This window comes from Fulmarus glacialis, unplaced genomic scaffold (assembly GCF_000690835.1).
Source record: "Fulmarus glacialis isolate BGI_N327 unplaced genomic scaffold, ASM69083v1 scaffold2131, whole genome shotgun sequence".
NCBI classification, from domain to species: Eukaryota; Metazoa; Chordata; class Aves; order Procellariiformes; family Procellariidae; genus Fulmarus; species Fulmarus glacialis.
This window is the reverse complement of record NW_009190676.1, coordinates 8416-26979: the sequence shown is the minus strand read 5'-3', so window position 1 is coordinate 26979 and position 18564 is coordinate 8416. Positions and strand designations below refer to the sequence as shown.

The following is an 18564-nucleotide window of genomic DNA, read 5'->3' as shown; positions in this document are numbered from 1 at the left end:
GGCTGCCTCCGGGGAAGGCAGCCGGGGCGAGTCGGGACAGACGGCAGAGAGCTCCTGCCGGCCGGTCCTGGCCCGGGAGCCCGGCCGGCTGAGGGCCTCCTGCCTGCCGTGCCAACCCGACAGCCCTGGGGGGTCTGGACCACACCGTCCTTAGGCTGTTGCTGCTGTGATAGTGCTGCTGCTTATGTTAGCCTTTTAACAGTCTTTTCCCCCCACCTCCAGTGTGGTTTGGCAGTGCTAAGGCAAACAATAGCAGTCACGGCAAAGCCAAACTTACCGCCCGGTGCTGCGGCTGTGCATGGCTGCTGTGCCAGCCGCCGCAGGGGACGTGCTCTAGGCTGCATGCATGGCACGACAGATCCCTGACCTGGCGTCTCTGGGTCCTTACCTGCAAAACAGGATTGAGTGTGTTTGCTCTGTTTTGCTGAATGCTTGTGAAATGCTGAGATAAAGGCTATGCTGTTTACTGAAAGACGTAATGGCTGTCAAACATTATTACTTTCTCTTTCGCAATATAAAATTCGCAGTGGAATCTTAAATACAAAAAGGTGGCATGTTTGGGCTGCATTCTGAAAATCAGTATTTCTTTCCCATGCTCATCTATTTGCTTTTGTAGTATGGATTTATAAATACATGCCTGAAGTCCTTGGTGGTTGAAAAGTATGGTGAAGAAACATGGGAAAAATTAAGGTAATGTGTTCCCAATAAATGTAGAGTATTGAAAGAAAATGCTCAGGAATTTAGCAGCAGAGGATTATAATTTCTCACTGGTAAATGGCAGCTGATGTGTATCTCAAGTAATTATTAGAAGTAACTAGCAGGGCAAAAGCAAGAGTTTCTTACCTTGTAACACTTCATACTCTGATACTAATTCGTCCCAATTAATTTGTTATATCACATAATTAAGGATGACATTTAGTCTTACAGACAATTGTGCAATAGACTTGCTGGCTCACTGTGACAATATCGAAAAGTAAGTACACTGAAAAGATGTCATCCTTGATATGAAGTCAGTTTAATTCCAGTACTTTCAGAAAAGCAGCTAAATGTATTTACAGCACTGCTGAGACAAGAATATTGTCTTCTCTGTTGCAGACTGCAGGCCGGAGTCCAGGATTCTTTCTTTACTTTTGAAGTTTACAAAGATGAGATCACAATGCAGCTTGTCGACAAAGCCTGCCAAATACTAGGTATGTGTCACCGTGCCTCAAAAATGAACCATCCTGGGTCAAGCCTGAGACTGCAGCCCAGGTTTTAGTCTCCTGTGCTGTTTGGAATGCCCTCCCTACGTTGCAAATTTTCTGCATTCACTTTTAATTCACGTGACAGCATTTCAAGAACTTCCAAGTCTTTCTTATTCATTAAGGTATCTTTATTCCTGCTGACATGGTTTTGAGAGAGTTTGGAGAGTATTTCTTTGAATTCTGTAAACGCTCAGGCTATGACCACATGCTGAGGACACTGGGTGGAAATCTCTACGAGTTCATAGAGAACCTGGATGCATTGCACAGCTACCTGTCCCTTTCTTACCAGGCAAGTCCGAGTAGTAATTACTGAGCAGGTATGGGTGGACTCTGCCAGAGTTCGCAATACCAGGAACAGCATCTCATAGGTGTGAACGAATAATGGAAAAAGATGCTATAACAGGGTCTCCTATGTTCTGAAACTGATTGCTCCAAAATGTTAGGACAATTTTTTTAAATACTTTTTTCTGAGTAGTCCTCAACATTAGATATTATGTAGTACATTGGCTCTAATGCATAGTAGATTTCCCTTCACAGGTGAGCATATTTAATTTTCTGTTTTTCAGTTTATTCATATTACTGCTTATTTTATTAAGACATGGGATGCTTTTGTACAAGTGGAATTCACCAGTATCCTGATCACAAAAAGATACTGAGGTTTTGTTTTTGTTTGTTTTTCCTCAGGAGATGAATGCACCATCCTTTAGAGTAGAAAAGAATGAAGATGGGTCAATGCATTTACATTACTATTCAGACAGAAGAGGTCTGTGCCATATTGTGCCAGGTAAACAGATAGAATGCAGAGTACAGATCAGCTGGTAACGCAAGCTGATATACAGAGTAATCATATATTTGCAGTTACACTTTGCTCAGATTTCAGAATCTTTTTTCAGATGAGGACTGGCCATGGAATTGAAGCCTGGTAGAGTTTAGTCACCAGACATCTGACCTCGGTATTTCCCTACTGCCTGATCACTCCTAGCTCCCAGTAGCTTCCATCAAGATTTATGATTTGACAACCCAGGCCTCTATAGAACTCCTATAGAATTCCCTTCCTGGAAGAGAAACTAAAGTTCATGGTGTGTATTGTGTCTAACTGTTGATTAGTTCTCAGTGACTCATGCTCCTTAAATTACAATGAAGTGGATTATAATTGATTTGAAGACATCCATCCATCCTGTAATAAATACTACTGCAGTACGTGCAATCTGTAAAACTACTATTGAACCCTGCTCAAAACTGAATCTTTTACCGGCATTTATAGGAATCTTCACAGTTGTACTTGTGCAAGGGTTAAGCAGCTGTAAGTCTGTAAGAGATGATCATATTCCTTTCTTTCATAGATGCTGCTGAATTTAGAAGTTTATCAAAACTTCCCTCTTTGTCAAAACTCATTTCACATTCCTATTGAAGCACAGAACTATTTGGAATTTCAGACAGAGCTTTTCATGTCATTGTCCAGTATTTTGCCTAATAGCTAAGCAGAAATGAGAGGACTGATTGTGCATCTTCATGAAAGATATTTCCTTCCTTTCAAAAGAAAATACTCTGCAACGACTGAAATAGATTGTTATAACAGAATCTCTTTAGACTGCCTGCACTTTTTGGGTTAAGGGGAATTCATATTATTGCTATGTATGACGAGTTGGACACATTCTTCAGATATCCTGCTGAGCTTCTTCTAGTGAAAATAAGCATTTGTCATCAGACAAGAGAAAAGGAACAGCAACTTTAAAGCTTATCTCCTATGCACATACTCTTATCACGGCAACGATAGTAGGAACGACATAGGTTGCTTTCTTCTTCCAGAATCCTTTGCAGAAGTGATTTCTGAAACAGTGAAATTCTAGTGTGAGCCCTCTAAAACGGCAAATGGAAAGGGTTTGTTCTTGGCAATACTTTGTCTTTTGTTTCCTCTTCAGGAATCATCGGTGCAGCAGCCCTGGATTTTTTTAACATTGAGATTTCAATGGAAATAGTGAATCAAACAGAAGAAGAAGAAAGAACTGGGAAAAAAGAACATGTTGTTTTTCTTGTCACTCAAAACCCTGTATTTTCATACAAGGAAAGAAATGAATTTTCTTCCTCACCTCCGTATCTTGGTGACTCTGAAAAACAAACTGAGAACCAACTGAATAAAGAGGTATTTTAATATTCATTATCACTGTATTATTAAAATGAAAACACCCTTGAGTTTCCCTTTGGATTTATTTCAACAGGACCTTGAAAAAGCCAAGAATACAATCAGAGACAGAGGAAGCTCTGTTTGTCCTGTCAAGAAAAGTCACTGGAAAACAATAAGAGGAATAATCACATTAGGAAAAGGTGAGAGAGCATTCAGAGGGAGCTTGTCATCATTTCTGAGTCTCTTCAGTAAGAAAGTCAGTAAGCCTCCCTATCTCCACCCACCCATCCATTTTGAAGTTACCATTCATATTTCCTCTGCATCTTTTCCAAATGTTTCTGGTTAAGGTTTTTTCGGTTAGACATTGGTAATCAAAGAAAAATTGCAGATAATAAGCATGCTTAGTAATGACAGACACTTAAATGGAATATGAGCTGTCACTTTTGTCTCTTAAACAGGGTTTTCTGCTGAAAGGTATTCTTCTATAAAATGTCGTCGTGTGGTACATTTGATACTTCCTTCTCATGTCACTTTGGTCTATGATGATGAATTTAAAAGTGTTTTTTAACTTGGTAGCTGCTACTCCTTTCCAAAGTTATCAACTGCAGTAAATTCTGAAAGCCAAATTACACCCTCCACTACCAAAAATCTAATGCTAATCTAGGAATCTAGGTTTATATCTTTATATATTATATGTTTGTAATCTCTGTTTATATATATTTATAAAACTGAAGGATTTTTTCAGTTAGGATCTTTTGATTCCCCAAGAGGAATGAGAATCCAGCTCAGTATCGCCAAGCTGTCTGGATTCCGGGAGGAGTGAAAAACTGAACCTGATACCATCTGGTGCAATGCCACATGCATTACAAGAGCAGATATATGGAGTAAGAAATTAATATGTATTCAAAATAAAATTTTAGAGTAGCATTATTACTTCAAAAAATAAAATCCTTTTAACAATAAATGCAAGAGTTATCAAAAGCCAGACTTTGAAAGATGAAAAACCCACACTGACTTCCCCTGAAGCAGTAGGAGGTCTAAAAGTTGGGTCCTAAATTTGTAATCTTTTTCACCAGTCTCCTAAGTGACTTGAGCATTTGTTATCAAGCAGAATTTACTAGAGTGACTGTCATAGGCACCTTCTGGGCGAAAGAGATCACTTGAAATAATCATCCTTTTGGTTATTGTGGGTTACTGGAGAATCCAAGTTTATACTGTGCAGATCAAAGGCTTTGGGTGTTTCAGTCAGATGAGCACTTTTGACTATTTTACCCATTTTATTAATTTTACAAAAATACCTGTTCGCTAGCAAGCACAACCTGCTCTATAGATTTATGACCATTTTGAAAAAAACTCAGGGTAAGTAAAATAAAAAACAAACAGAAATTTGGTCTCTGTGCTACGGACTAGAGTTCTTTGTATAGAAGACTGAAACCCAGATCATGCTGGGTTTTTCTCCATAAGTGTTCCTTAGTACCTGGCAAAGTATGTTAAATCCACTTCTGTGTACATTTTTGTGGGATATAGGCGCGTTATAGTGCTATGACATCTGCAGATTCATAGAGCAGAAACATCTACAGTTGTTCATCTATTCTTATTGTTTCCACATAATTTCATGCATCTAATGCTCTGTGCTTTTTGTGTGGTTAAGTTTTAAACTCCCAGCCCACTCAGATTAGTTGCTAATCAGCTGCGTATTGAACTGCGGAGCATTTAGCACAGATGTGTGCACATTTCTGGACCCACACGCTGTTTACTTTGTCCTCACTCATGATACAGGGTCCTGTCTCACTGAGTGCTAAAAAGTAATGCTGACTGCTTTTATGACGTGCAACCTGATTAAAAACTACACATTTCTCTTGCCACAGGTAAGCTCCTGAGAGGATTTGATCCTGTTTATCCCAAGAGCCTCTGGATTGACACAAAAACATTTTGCAATGGACTTCCTTTTCATATGGTTTTTGACAAAGAGGTAGGACAAGCATGTGGTAAGGGCATTTAGTTTGCATAAACCATATAGTAATTTTCTTCTGTTTTGACTGTCCTACACTTCACTGCTGCCTGTGCTCCGTATACAGCGCACACTCATTTGTAGCAGTTACAGAAGTGCTCTGTACAGACGTGCAATACAAGTCGCTCGTAACAACTGCATCTGGATCACTTCAGATGGGAAGCTCCTTTGAATTTATTGAGATTACCATGTCTGAAACAGCTGCAGATATGCCAACAACGTTTATTGCAGCAGTCTATCTGTTAGCAAATACGGAACAGAATTTTCTGAGGTTTCTGGCCACCTTCCTGTCCTTGGATGTGCCAGAGACACGACCCATCCCTTAAACTGGGTTTGTACTGATAGCTGGTCACCCTCTCCTCCCAGTTACCAATCTAACCAAAGGCTTTTGTAAGGCTTTGCAGGCAACTGGGGCTCTATATGCTTCCTGAGTCTACTCCTACACGCTTCTGCTGGGAAAACCCAGCTACCTACTACATCGGGCAGCATGCAACCCCATCTAGTAGGAACTGGACCCAAAAATCTCTTTATCTTCCAGGGAAGGATTGAGTCTCCTCTCCTGTGCACGCATACACTGCAGCAATGGAACTGCCTTTCCCTTCGCAGGGAAGGTTTCCAACAAGCTGGTTCTGTGGCTGGTTTCCAGCTAGCCTGGGTTCCCACCAAGCTGCAGTTCCTCTTGCTCCCAATTCTGTGCAGAGAATTTTAGCTTAAGACGGGAGCAAAGAAGGAGAAGCTGAGAATGGGACATCAGAAGAAAGCTGAATACAGCCACTCAGGGAACGTGTTTTGGCATCACAGTGATAGAGATTCCAGAGCACATAGTCTGCTTCGTGCCACTATCCACGTTAGCTGAAGTTCAGAGTTTTAAATCTTTCAAGATATCCAGTCAGCGTAATCTGGTAAAATTACTAGTGTGGAAAAAGGGCAAGTCCTGCACCATTGTTGGTAGCTAGGTCAGAGCTTCAATAACTCTGATGACAAGCAGTGAAGGCACGGTGGACATTTCTGCAGGAGTTAAGAGCTCATATATGGTCATTAGGCTGAAAGAGAATGACTAAACCTTTAGACAGCAATGGTTAAGAGAAGGTATCCATTAGAAAATTAATATTTGCCAGGACATTTGTGCCACAGCTGTTTTCTTTTCGGAATGCAGGACATGCTCTGGTATCTCTAACTTTCTCTTGCAGCTACCTGTAAGGCTATTTGTTAGGCCTACACAAAGGAGGATAATAGCAAGGGTAATAGCAGATAGTTTCGTTTTGTTTTGTTTTTAACAATTGATAGGGAAGAGCATTTGGATAATAACATTCCTTTCTGGGGGCTTTGTCTTGCTATGAAGGACACTCATTCAGAGCTTTGTGGCAATACGCTGATAAGGTAGAAACTTTGCTCAGAAATAAGCCATGTAGTATAGCAAGGCTAAGTGTGTGCACATATATATAAACAGTGATCAGCTATAGCTTGGCCTAAACCCAAACAGGATATGAATTATAACACATTGTCCGTATTTTCTTTTTAAGCTCAGAGTGAAGCAAGCTGGGGTGAGCATTCAAAAGATTGTACCTGGCCTTCAGACCATGGGCATCTGCTTGGATCACTATTTCAGTATCGTTCACCCAGAAGTACCCTTCACCATCTCTAGCATTCAGAAATTCATCAACAGCCAATTTGTTTTCCAGACTAGAAGAGAGATGATGCCAGAGTCATGGAAACAACGGCCAATGCTAGAGCTGAGAGGTACTTTGCTGTTTTCAATAGCATAAGTGTTCATATTAAATCAGGAATTATGCTGGAGTTGAACTAATGCCTTTCTGGGGACTCCTGGCTTCACGTAAGTCCTATAAATGGCCTTGTCTTTGTGCAGTGAGGAGAGGATTAGATGGTTCTGTTTAGAGAAACAGCACTTTAAGATGCTTGTAGACAAATTCTGCTATTACCTCACCAGATTTTGAAGGCTGTCAGTCAGGAATAACAACTGCACTCCCATTTGAAAGGCTTGGGAAGGCAGTGTTTTTCCAATGCTGCAAAACCCAAATCTTTGCAGGTTTCCTGAGTAACAGGGGCAAGGCCAAGGGAGGATTAGATTGTTTTCTAACCACCTCTAGTCTCAGTTATTCACAGAGTCACAGCTGAGTTTGGAAGGGACCTCTGCAGATTGTCTAGTCCATTCCCCCCTAAGGCAGGGTCAACTGCAGCAGGTTACTCAGGACCGTATCTAGTTGGGTTTTGAATATGTTCAAGGATGGAGACTCCACAACCTCCCTGGGCAACCCATTCCAGTGTTTACCCACCTTTACAGTAAAAAGGTTTTTTCTTATGTTTAAATGGAATGCCTGCATTTCAAATTAGTGCCCATTGTCTCTTGTCCTTTCATCGGATACCACTGAGAGAAGTATTTTTCACTCCCTCCTATCAGGTGTTTATACATGTTGATAAGCCCCCCTTGAGGCTTGTCTTCTCTAGGCTGAACAACCCCAGCTCTCTTAGCTTCTCCTTATACGACAGATGCTCTAAGCCTTCCCAGGTCCTCCATCCTTTACTTCTTAAAAATAGGAGTGACATTTACTTTCTCCCAGTCCTCAGGAACCTCCCCCGGTCACCGTGACCTTTCAAAGCTAATTGAGAGTGGCCTCGCAATGATGCTGACCGGCTCCCTCAGCACTCCTGGATGCATCAAACCAGGTCTCGTGGACTTCTGTATATCCATTTTGTTTAAATGTTTACTAACCTGAACCTCCTGTGCTGACGGTAGGTCTTCATCGCTCCAAGACTCTCCGACTGGTCTCAGGGCCCTAAGATTCCTGAAGGGCGATTCTTACCAGCAAAGACTGAAGCAAAGAAGGCACTGAGTACCTCGGACTTTTCCATATCCTTTCTCAGCAGATCCCTTGCCCCATTCAGCAGCAGGCCTACATTTTCACTAGTCTTCCTTTTGCTGCTCATATATCTGTAGAAGCCCTTCTTGTTCCTCAACAGATGCAAGTGCAGGTGGGTTTTGGCTTTTTCAACCCTGTCTCTTCCTCCGGGGTGACCTAACCCAGCTTTCACCTCTTCTATTCTTTCTTTTTTATATTTGAGTTTTGTCAGGAGCTCCTTGTTCATCCATGCAGGCCCCTGCCATGTTTGCTTGACTTTCTGCACATCAGGATAGACCATTCCTGAACATGGAAGAGGAGATCCTTGGAAATCAACCAGGTCTTCTGGACCCTTCTTCCTTCCAAGACTGTATCCCATGGGATTCTTCCAAGCAGATCCTTGAGTGGGACAAAGTCCAGTCTCCCGAAGTCCAGGGTTGCGATCTTGATTTTTGCCTTGTTCACTCCTCTAGGTTCCTGCACTCCACCATCGCACAGTCATTGCAGCCAAGGCTGCACCCAGCTTTCACATCTGTAGTTCTTCACTGTTTGTAAGCATCAGGTCTAGCAGGACACCTCCCCGTATCAGCTCGTCAGTCACTTGTGTCAGGAAGCTCACCTGTGTCAGTGCCTCAGTGCACTCCAGAAACCTCATGAATTGCTTGTGTCCTGCTGTGTTGTCTTTCCAGCAGACATCAAAGTAGCTAACGTCCACCATGAGGCTTCCTCCACTTGTCTTAAGAAGGTCTCATCTACTTTTTCTTCCTGAGCAGGGCATCTGTAGCAGACACCCATCACAAGGTCACCCACATTGGTCTGCCCTCTAATCCTTATCTAGGAGCTCTCAGCTGGCTCATCCTCCAGCCGAGCTCCGTGCATTTCCCTCGCTCTCTCACATAAAAGGCAGCTCCCCCTCCTCGCCTGCCTGTCCTTTCTAAAGAGTCCGTGTTCATCCTTTGCAGTACTCCAGGTGTGTGAACTGTCCCACCAAGCCTCTATGATCCCAATGACACGGTAGCCCTGAAACTGCACGCAGACCTCTAGTTCCTCCTGTTTTTTCCCCATGCTGTGCACATTTGTGTACAGACACCTCAGAGAGGGGCCCAGTCATGCCCATTTCCCAGAAAAGGTACGAGAGTTTCCCCCATAATGCTGCCCTGTGTGTTTTTCTTTGCGGAGGTTTGAACCAAATACGTAATGCGAGGCATTACTCTGGGGCCATTCCTGCAACATGGTTGTATCATTGGTTTTGGTTAGAATTCAATGCCAGTTGCCCTGTGAATCTCCCCAACCCTCAGCTACAGCCTTCTGCTTCACTGGGGACCTGTGGAAGGGACACAATGCCAGCCCCCAGCACCAGCTTCTGCTCGCGGAGCCACCGGGCTCGGCATGGGGATGCACTGAGCTGCGTAAAAGTAACTGTCTGTGTCTCACCTCCCCATAGCTCTACACATCAGCCAGTGCGCCCGACGCAGAATCGCTTTGCGCTGCTAGGAATTTTCTTTGCCAAAGAAATTACTGCTTTGTGTGTGGAACAACATTTTAAATGCAGCCACCCAGCACAGGCAATGCCAGTTCACAGATCTGGTATTGCATCTTCGGCACATGCAGGCAATAATGAAAAGGCAGGGTGAACGTTCCCGCAGCGATACACCGCAAGCATCGCTCCCGCAGCGCGCGCGTCCCGCCTGCCGGGCGAGGGGCGGGAAGGGGCAGGGAACGAGACAAAGTCCTGATAACGCTGCTACAGCTGGAGGAAGGAAATGGCTTCCCCTGTGCCTCCATGCATTTTGATTGCTAAAATGTGAATACGTGATTCATTCTTCATTTATGCCTTTGAGGGGAGTTATTTGCTACTGGCTGGGTTTCAAATATGGATAAAAATAGATTAGTTAGCTGTGGTTTTATTTTTTGTAGTCGCATTTTCAGATTCTGATTTCCATCTTTACCCCCGCAATGTTACATAAGAGTTTACCAGTTAAAATTATTTTAGCAAAAAAGATATTTTATTTGCTTTATTTTTACTGGGAGGAATGAGTATGGAATGATTCTCTGCTTCGTGTAATTAACTATAATGACATGTGGTTTAAGTGTTCTGTGACCTCAATTTTGCTTCTCTGAACTATATAATATGACCTAATTTTCCCTTCTCTCCTTTCACCTTTACATAATGAGCATCAAATCTGGTATTCCTGAGATTCAGAAAAAATTTAGAGTTTAGGGAGACCTTGAAAAAAGTGATGTTACCAAAACAAGGAACTTTAACTAGTCACAGGTACAATTTTACTTCCTCTTATGCTGTCAGGGTTCATTCATATGGTATCTCTGATGTTCCAAACCCGTTAGTTTTCAAGCTGTTCATCCAGTTGCCCTGGGGATGGGGTGAGAGAGAAAGAAAGAAATAGGAATTCCTGGATTGCTGTTCAGAAACCAAGGATACTTATGAAGCGAATAAAGAATAATAACAATAAAGAAGATAAAAAAAATCAAACCCATAACCAAATCTCAACAAAGAAAACAAAAACTCAATCCCCCACCAAAAATCCCTTCTACCTTTCAGGCATTTTTGTACCTGTTATTTAGATGATCACAGTGACTGAAAGCTGCTGCTTCCAGGAAGCAAAGCTCCCTTGATTTTACTGGGGCCACATTTTACCTACTGTGAAATTAAACTTTAAATGTTTCACTTAATCATTGTGAGTCTCAGTTCCCCTGTGCATGATGCTGACTGACTGGCTTCAGAAACAGCTCAAGAACGACGAGAGGAGAGGAGAGAGGAGAGATGTTGTGAGCACTGAGGTTCCTCGTGAAGAGGAGGAACCTGAAGCATGGTTGGGCTCTGCCTAGCAGTGGCAGTGAGTGAGTGACTGCTTTCTGGGTCCTGAAATTTTTTTATTTGCCTAGTGTACCTCCCCCAAAAAAGTCCACCTCTAATTCCAGGAAACAGAGTAATTCCTGTGATGACCCAGACCCTACAAAAAACCACTCTCCTTAGAACTCATCCCCTAAAATGAACATCAGTAATACTGAGCATCACGTGAAAGTCCAAGCTGCTGAAAACTCTTACCGACGCTTGTTTCAAACAGGCCAGATGATCTGGATGGAGTCCCTGCAGTGCATGCTCTATCTCTGCTCACCTTTGCTTCGCACTTTGCATGAACTGGAGGAGCGACAGATGCACATTGCAGACATTGCACCTCACGACGTGACCAGGGATTTGATTCTCCTCAATCAGCAGCGACTGGCAGAGATGGAGCTCTCTAACCAGCTGGAGAGGAAGAAGGAAGAACTGCGGATACTGTCGAAGCACCTGGAGGAAGAGAAGAAAAAGACTGAAGCTCTGCTCTACGCCATGCTTCCTCAGCACGTGGCCAACCAGCTGAAAGAGGGGAAGCGAGTTGAGGCAGGTGAATGAACAGGGTGCAGTCGTGATGCATGATTCGTGGACCAGGTGATGGTGACAGAGAGACTGGGGTGCTGGCACAGCCCCATTGCCACTATCGTGGAGTACGTTCTCTACTTGGTGACATTCATGGGTAGGGGGAGGATCACAGACCCTTAATCTCACTGATAATAAAGATTAGACTATTCTTTCAAACAAAGCTCTGGAAGCTATTTGCCAAAATTGTTCCTTAGGAGGTGAAAGCTGCCCATTCAGGGAACAAAATTCAACAGTAAACTGAGATTTTGTTTTTAACGTGGGTATACAGGGAAACGGGGGCTCAAAAATGAAAGGAATAAAGAAATTGGTCTTTCCTAGAAAATTCTTAGTTCCTCTATGCTATCTATAAACCTAGAATCATCGTGATTCCCATTGTTATTAAGGATAGCAAGTAAGAATATGCTTAAATTCCCTTTAGTAAGCACATATATGAAGTTAGGGGTAAAGAGCTAAGTATATCCTGAATATGGATGGACAAAGGGATGTATTCAGATGTCTGGATTGTTTGAGATGTGCGATGATTCTTATATTTGATATACTCTTATATCGATATCTCTCGTATCAGCACCCATATATGAGTATTACAACTGATGGGTCATATGTCCTAAAAGAATGACGAGAAAGTAATCTTTGCAAACAGCTCTCAAACAGATGTCGTGATTGTCCAGCCATTACAAGTACTTACTATCGGTCTTTCCGCTCACAGGGGAGTTCAAGGAGTGCACTATATTGTTCAGCGATGTTGTGACCTTTACCAACATTTGTGCCCAATGTGAGCCTATTCAGATAGTCCTCATGTTAAATTCAATGTACCTGCGATTTGACAGACTGACCACGGTGCATGATGTGTACAAGGTATGTACTGATTGATAAAGGCTGTAGAAATAGTCTGGAAAAAGATTTTGTTGTTGTTGTTTTGTTTTTTTGTTTTTAAATGCACTTAAATCGTCTTCCCCCAGCATGATTTTTGGTAAACCATAAAATATTGCATATTTGTAGTGGCCACACAGAGAAACTAAAAATCAGGCAGAGGTGTGATTAAATATGTTTAAAATTTTCAGACAGGAATGTAACGTCTATCATGGGCTAGAGTCTCTTTCCACAACGCTACCACCAGAATGGCTGTTCTCTCATACATCTCTCTCTCTTTTCTCTCTCAAATGCCTACCCAACATGACAGGATATCCTAGTTTATGGACCAGTTTGAATCATTTTCCTAGTTCTTTTATTCCAACCTGTTGTAAATAGGTCACTATGTCATTAAGTGTCTCCTTTGGTAGGAAATAACATTATAAACTATACCCAGATAATACTTAGACTTTGTTTTGCTTCATGGAGATCTTAGGCAATGATATAGATCTCCTGCTGACCCCAAAGACATTGGTTAGATCTAGACTGTGATGGACGTGTTGTCTCCAAACCGTTCTGGAAGGATCAGAGCCCTGGTTGACATATAATAATAGCGTTATTAACATCTCCAGATGTGATGAGCTAAAGAGCAAGTCCTAAGTTTCTGCCTGTCCCCAGCACATTAAATATTTAGGAAGGCAGAAGTAGCAAAGGGTGGAATCCAAATCTCATTCATTCCTTGCTCAGGCAAGGCATGCAGTTCATCCCGCAATAAATTGTACTGGGAAATCAGAAGCATTTCTGCCTTGGCAAGGAAACTGTGTTCAATAATTGAAACATCCAGGATATGCCCCACAGATTTTAGGATAAATTAGCATCATATTCTGTCTGAATCATCCATCATGAGTAAATTATCTGTCACTACGATAATCTCCTTTTGATGCCTGTATGTAACTCCTATTAATATTGAAGGAGGTTACCAGGGTACAGAGAGGGAGAACGAGATTGCTGTTTCAGGGAATTGAGAAAGAAATGAAATATTGAAATTGATCAAAGAAACTTGGCCCAAGCTTATAAACATCTGAAGTTATGAATAAATCCTGTTAAATTAAACCTCCTACGAGGGCCGAAGAATAATTAGGATATCTATTTGCATTAGTAGCTTTTTACAGTTGTTTTTAATTTGTTACAGAAGATTACTGGCATTACCATGGGGTTGGCTATCTGATAGAAGGCATGTACAGGAACACATTTTTCAAGACTAATGTGCTGAACAGTTTTAAGTCATTATGTTAATGAACAAACCCAAAGATGAAATTATGTTCCCGCTTTCCTATTGGTGTTCATTTTTAAGAAATCCAATTAATCTAATTTAAACTGATCTCTTATTTACTGATGATAAATGTAACAATGAAGTCTCATAAGACCAGTTTAGAGAATTTCCTTACCTTGTAACAGTCTTTTACAGCGAATTTTAAACATTTGGGAATTCTGTTTCAAACCGGCCTATTCTATTCCCAGCAAAATCTCTGGTACAGGGACAAATCCCAGAGTATTTCTCAAGTGCCTTATCATACACTTCAAGGAGACTGGATGCCTGAGGGAGGATGAACCCTTCAGTATTTGTCTCACAGGCTGCAGCATGTTGTGGGAAAACAGCTGGTTGTAAGGAAGGATGCTCCCGAACTGCTTAGTTCACACTTTGCATTCTCTGACATCCTGGAGATTGGAGGTTTCTTAATTCCATGTGAACCCCTTAATAATAATCACCAGTGAATAGACTCCCTTGCTTTATTGTGACTTTTTTAAACAGAAATCTCTTTTTTTAAAAAGAAATACGCTTTTAACCCCAATTGTGAATTAAAGCTAATTAATAGCATTCAGCTATCGGATAACCTCCTGGCTCAGGAGTCTGTGCCTGGGGATAGCTCTTTGCATATAGGTCTGCCCTGGGTAAGAGGAAGGCAAAAAGTCTGACACTTTCACAGCATCCCTCACTCCGTAGGGTCTCGCACACTGATACCTAAAATGGGTCAAGTAAGCAGGGACAGAATGCATTGAAATTTTTAGTGTGGAGTCAAGGAAAGGATCCCCATCTCAAGGAAACTCACACATGCTAGAGCTTTTTAGTGATTGGAAACATCTTTTAGAAGAAAGAGGGAGTTGGTGCAGGTGAGAAGAGCCCCAAACAGCAAAGCACTAACCTGAGCAAGATATATATGGCATGCTCATATGCTTGTCCCTCTCAATTAAAGGTGGAGACAATTGGAGACGCCTATATGGTAGTAGGTGGGGTCCCGGTGCCTGTCCCCACTCATGCTGAGCGAGTTGCTAACTTTGCCTTGGGGATGATAATAGCAGCTAAAGGAGTACAGAACCCAGTTTCTGGAAATCCTATCCAAGTAAGTTGTTAACGCAAAGATGCATGTGTGTCGGTCTGCTTCTTGGGTTGGGCTTCTGGTTAATGTATTGCAGTAGGACATCCAAGAGCTTCTTCTGACTCCCCTGTGACTTTGGGCAAGGCCCACATGGGTACATTTTTCATGAAGAGCCTGTGGATATTTGATGTTTTACTGGTGTCCAGTGTTGTGTTAGGATGAACTTTTAGGTGGCTGGATAGCATTAAGAAAGATGTTAAATAACAAATGACATTTTGGGGGGGTGTTTTATGTCTTTGTAAAGATTAGAGTTGGGATCCATACAGGTCCTGTCTTGGCTGGAGTGGTTGGAGAAAAGATGCCTCGTTACTGCTTGTTTGGAGACACGGTGAATATAGCTTCCCGGATGGAGAGTCATGGTGTCCCAAGTAAAATTCATCTAAGCTCCAGCGCCTATCAGTGAGTAACTATGATGAAAACTTTGCTTGTTAAAAGCTGTGCTAAAAACCACTGCCTTGCCAGCTGCAGCTTTCAACGTAGATGATGCTGTCTTTAGTCACTGATTTATGCAGCTTACTTATAAAGAAAAATCACTGCTTGCCAAGAGTTTTATTTGTTCTGATTATTTCAAATGCACTTGTATATAGAGACAGAGGTTTGAGAGTCTCGATCCTAGAGAGCAAAATAAGGGAAAAAAATAATTGTGATGGCTTATTTGGAAGTACTGATAGAGTGATGTAGATGCTAGAAAGACCGTCAGAACATTTAATTTGACATCCTGCATAACAAAAGCTTTAAAATCTCTCTGACTGAGCACAACAATTTGTGGCAAAACAGTTTTATTTGCACTAAGGATTAACTGCATAAACCACTATCCTATTCATGCAGTGAGTAATTTACTTTCCTAAAACTCATGTCACTAAAAATTAAATACTACATTTTCAAGAATTTTATGTATGCATAAAATATATATGCAAGAGATGGAAGTGAAGACAAGCTACAAAGGAGGAGTACAAAAACATTGTCAGGGCACCTAGGAATGATATTAGGAAAGCCAGAGCTCAACTGGCGTTGAAATGGGCAAGGAAGCTTCAAAGGCAGTAAGAGGAGCTTCTGCTACATTAGCAGAAAAGTATAAATGGAAACATGGACCTGCGGTGGCAGGTGATTTAGTGACAGTGCCCTGAATAAAGGCTGAGTTACTCAAGGCCTCTCTTGCCTCGGTCTTCACTGACGAAGTCTTCAAGGTCCTTGCGCCTAGAGTCAGGGTTCAAGGAGAGGGCAAAGTACCAGTATTGGAAGAGGATCAGATCAGTGGTCTTTTGAGAAATCTCAATCTATAGAAGTGTATGGGAGCAGACAGGATGCCTCCAAAGGTAATAGAGAGCTGGGTGATGGCATTACAGTGCTGCGGACTGTCATCTTTGGAAGGTCATGAAGATCAGCACCGTAGCAACTGAAGAAAGCCAGATGTTGCACCTATATTGAAAAATGGCAAAGAGGACAGGCTGGGGAACTATAGGCTGGTCAGCCTCGTGTCAGTCCCAGTGAAAATCAAGTCCTATTGGAAGCCATTTTTGGACACGTGAACAAGGCAATTGGGAATAGCCAGTCTGGATTTACCGGGAGTAAATCATGCTTGACGAACCTGATTACCTTCTCTGATGAAATGACTGGAGATAGTTCTGTCTAACTGACATTGGATGCCTCAGTTCTTAATTTCTATTTATTGGCCATTAAGAACCCTCCACCATACTGAAGTATTTGACTATGTGATCCATTGATTTTTGGCCAGGCTGTATGTGTAAAGCTATAAAGGCACAGCAGGCTTGATTAAACAATTGAAACAAACCCTCAATTGTTCACGGATCAATACTGTTTTTCCCAGACTGTTGTGATTTGATTACTTAGATTACAATAGCTCTTCGAAAACATCAGTGTAATTTTTGCTAATCTTGAATTTTCATGTGTCATTTTGCTTCTGATATTTTAGATGCCTAAAATGCAAGAATTTTGAGATGACTGAAAGAGGAGAAATAGAAGTAAAAGGCAAAGGGAAAATGCACACATACTTCCTCATTAGAAATAAAACTGCAACTGAGAATGAGATTATGGGAAGGCCAATGAAAGACTTAGATTCTGGCCATGAATCTGTTCAGTCCTTTCAAGAAGGTAGGGCTGAAACAATACCAAGTTGTCATCAGCCAGGTAGAGTCAACTTGACATATCTTTCCCTCCTTGAACAAATGAACGTTAATACAACTCAATTAAACATCCTTTTCTGTTCTTCTTTCAGTTACTCAGACTCAGCCAGAGAAGGATCAGACCCCAGCCATTGCAATGAAGTATATTGATGGCCCCACAGATGCACAAAACAGCCTCAAAAGAAGAAATCAAGCAAAAATTGCAGATTTAACAGGTAGTTATTTAGTTACCATCTAGCAAAGACAACAGAACTAGGAATTAACTTGCAGCTTCATTAATAACTTCTGAATAACCATTGTTTTACTCAAGCCAGAAATTCATGCCAACATATCCATGTTGGTGAAACTAACCATTCTGCACACTGTTTAGGGCCAAACAAATTCACCTTCAGAGCAGTGCCAGGTGTTCATTGTGCACTAGGGGGAAAGAAGCTGACATAGCTGTCAAACCCCAGAATCCTTCTGGCAGTGCAAACCGAACAGATAAATGTTAGACAGAAAGAAGCTGACATAGCTGTCAAACCCCAGAGTCCTTCTGGCAGTGCAAACCAAACAGATAAATGTTAGACAGCTCTTCACACGGACAGACCCAATTGTTCGCGTACGCATCTTTTCCTAGAAAAGCTGCCATTATTTGTAGTTATGGGGAAGCCCTTATCGACTCAAGCCTGAGAAAGAAAGACCTCACTGGCTATGCAGCCTGGCAGTCCGCAAGCCAGTCTCCTGCAGGAGTCAGAAGGATTTATTGCCATGCCCATGTTCTGCGACCAAAGTTCGTTCTCCTTTGAAGTAGCTGATACTGAAAGAGAGACAACGGCTTTGATGCCATAACAGTCTAACCTAATGCAGCAAGTCTTGTAATTCTATTTACGTGTTTTGTGGATTTTATACAGACTAAATATGTTGTCACTGATTACTAGAAAATATTTTACCCCCTTCCCTCCCACGTGCTTAGACGTAGTAGTTAATCTAGTAGATGGTGTGCTGACAAACAAAAACCTCCACGGTCATTAAAAACTCACGCTGAAGGAGTGTTTCCTTTCAGGCAAAACTTACGATTCCAAAAGCGATGGGAGTCTCCATGGCAACCAGCATGCAGATGATGGTCCTTGCCCTCTAAACCGGGGAAGAGTCAAACCTGCTACTGAGGAGCCGCAGATTAGAAACGTTCGCTCTAATTTTTGCACTATACTTTAAGTTTCTTACTTTTTACATTAAACAGAGCAATTTTATTATGATTTAGTGCATTTTGCTGTTGTGGGACTGATTTTGTATATCAAGTACCACATGATTTTGTAAAAAAAAAAAACCACAACAAAAAACCCAAGGAAAAAGAAAGAAAAAAAGAATTTCATCATAGTTTTCAGCAAAAAGAAAACAATGGAGGATATTTTTTTTTAATCAATCTACACATGCCATATAATCCTCCCACTGGAGAAGGAAACCACCGCAA

General features: G+C 41.8%; 1 protein-coding gene across 1 annotated transcript; it reads left to right on the top strand.

Moving 5' to 3' along the window:
* Positions 1–592: 592 nt before the first annotated feature.
* Positions 593–18308, top strand: LOC104082834 (guanylate cyclase soluble subunit beta-2-like). The gene is given in 15 exon segments (XM_009586093.1): positions 593–690; positions 1096–1190; positions 1367–1533; positions 1929–2028; positions 3167–3387; positions 3464–3569; positions 5238–5341; positions 6904–7120; positions 11325–11645; positions 12387–12535; positions 14785–14931; positions 15212–15366; positions 16901–17115; positions 17204–17326; positions 18157–18308. Coding segments are annotated over 15 exon segments (2370 nt in total).
* The last annotated feature ends 256 nt before the right edge of the window (positions 18309–18564 follow it).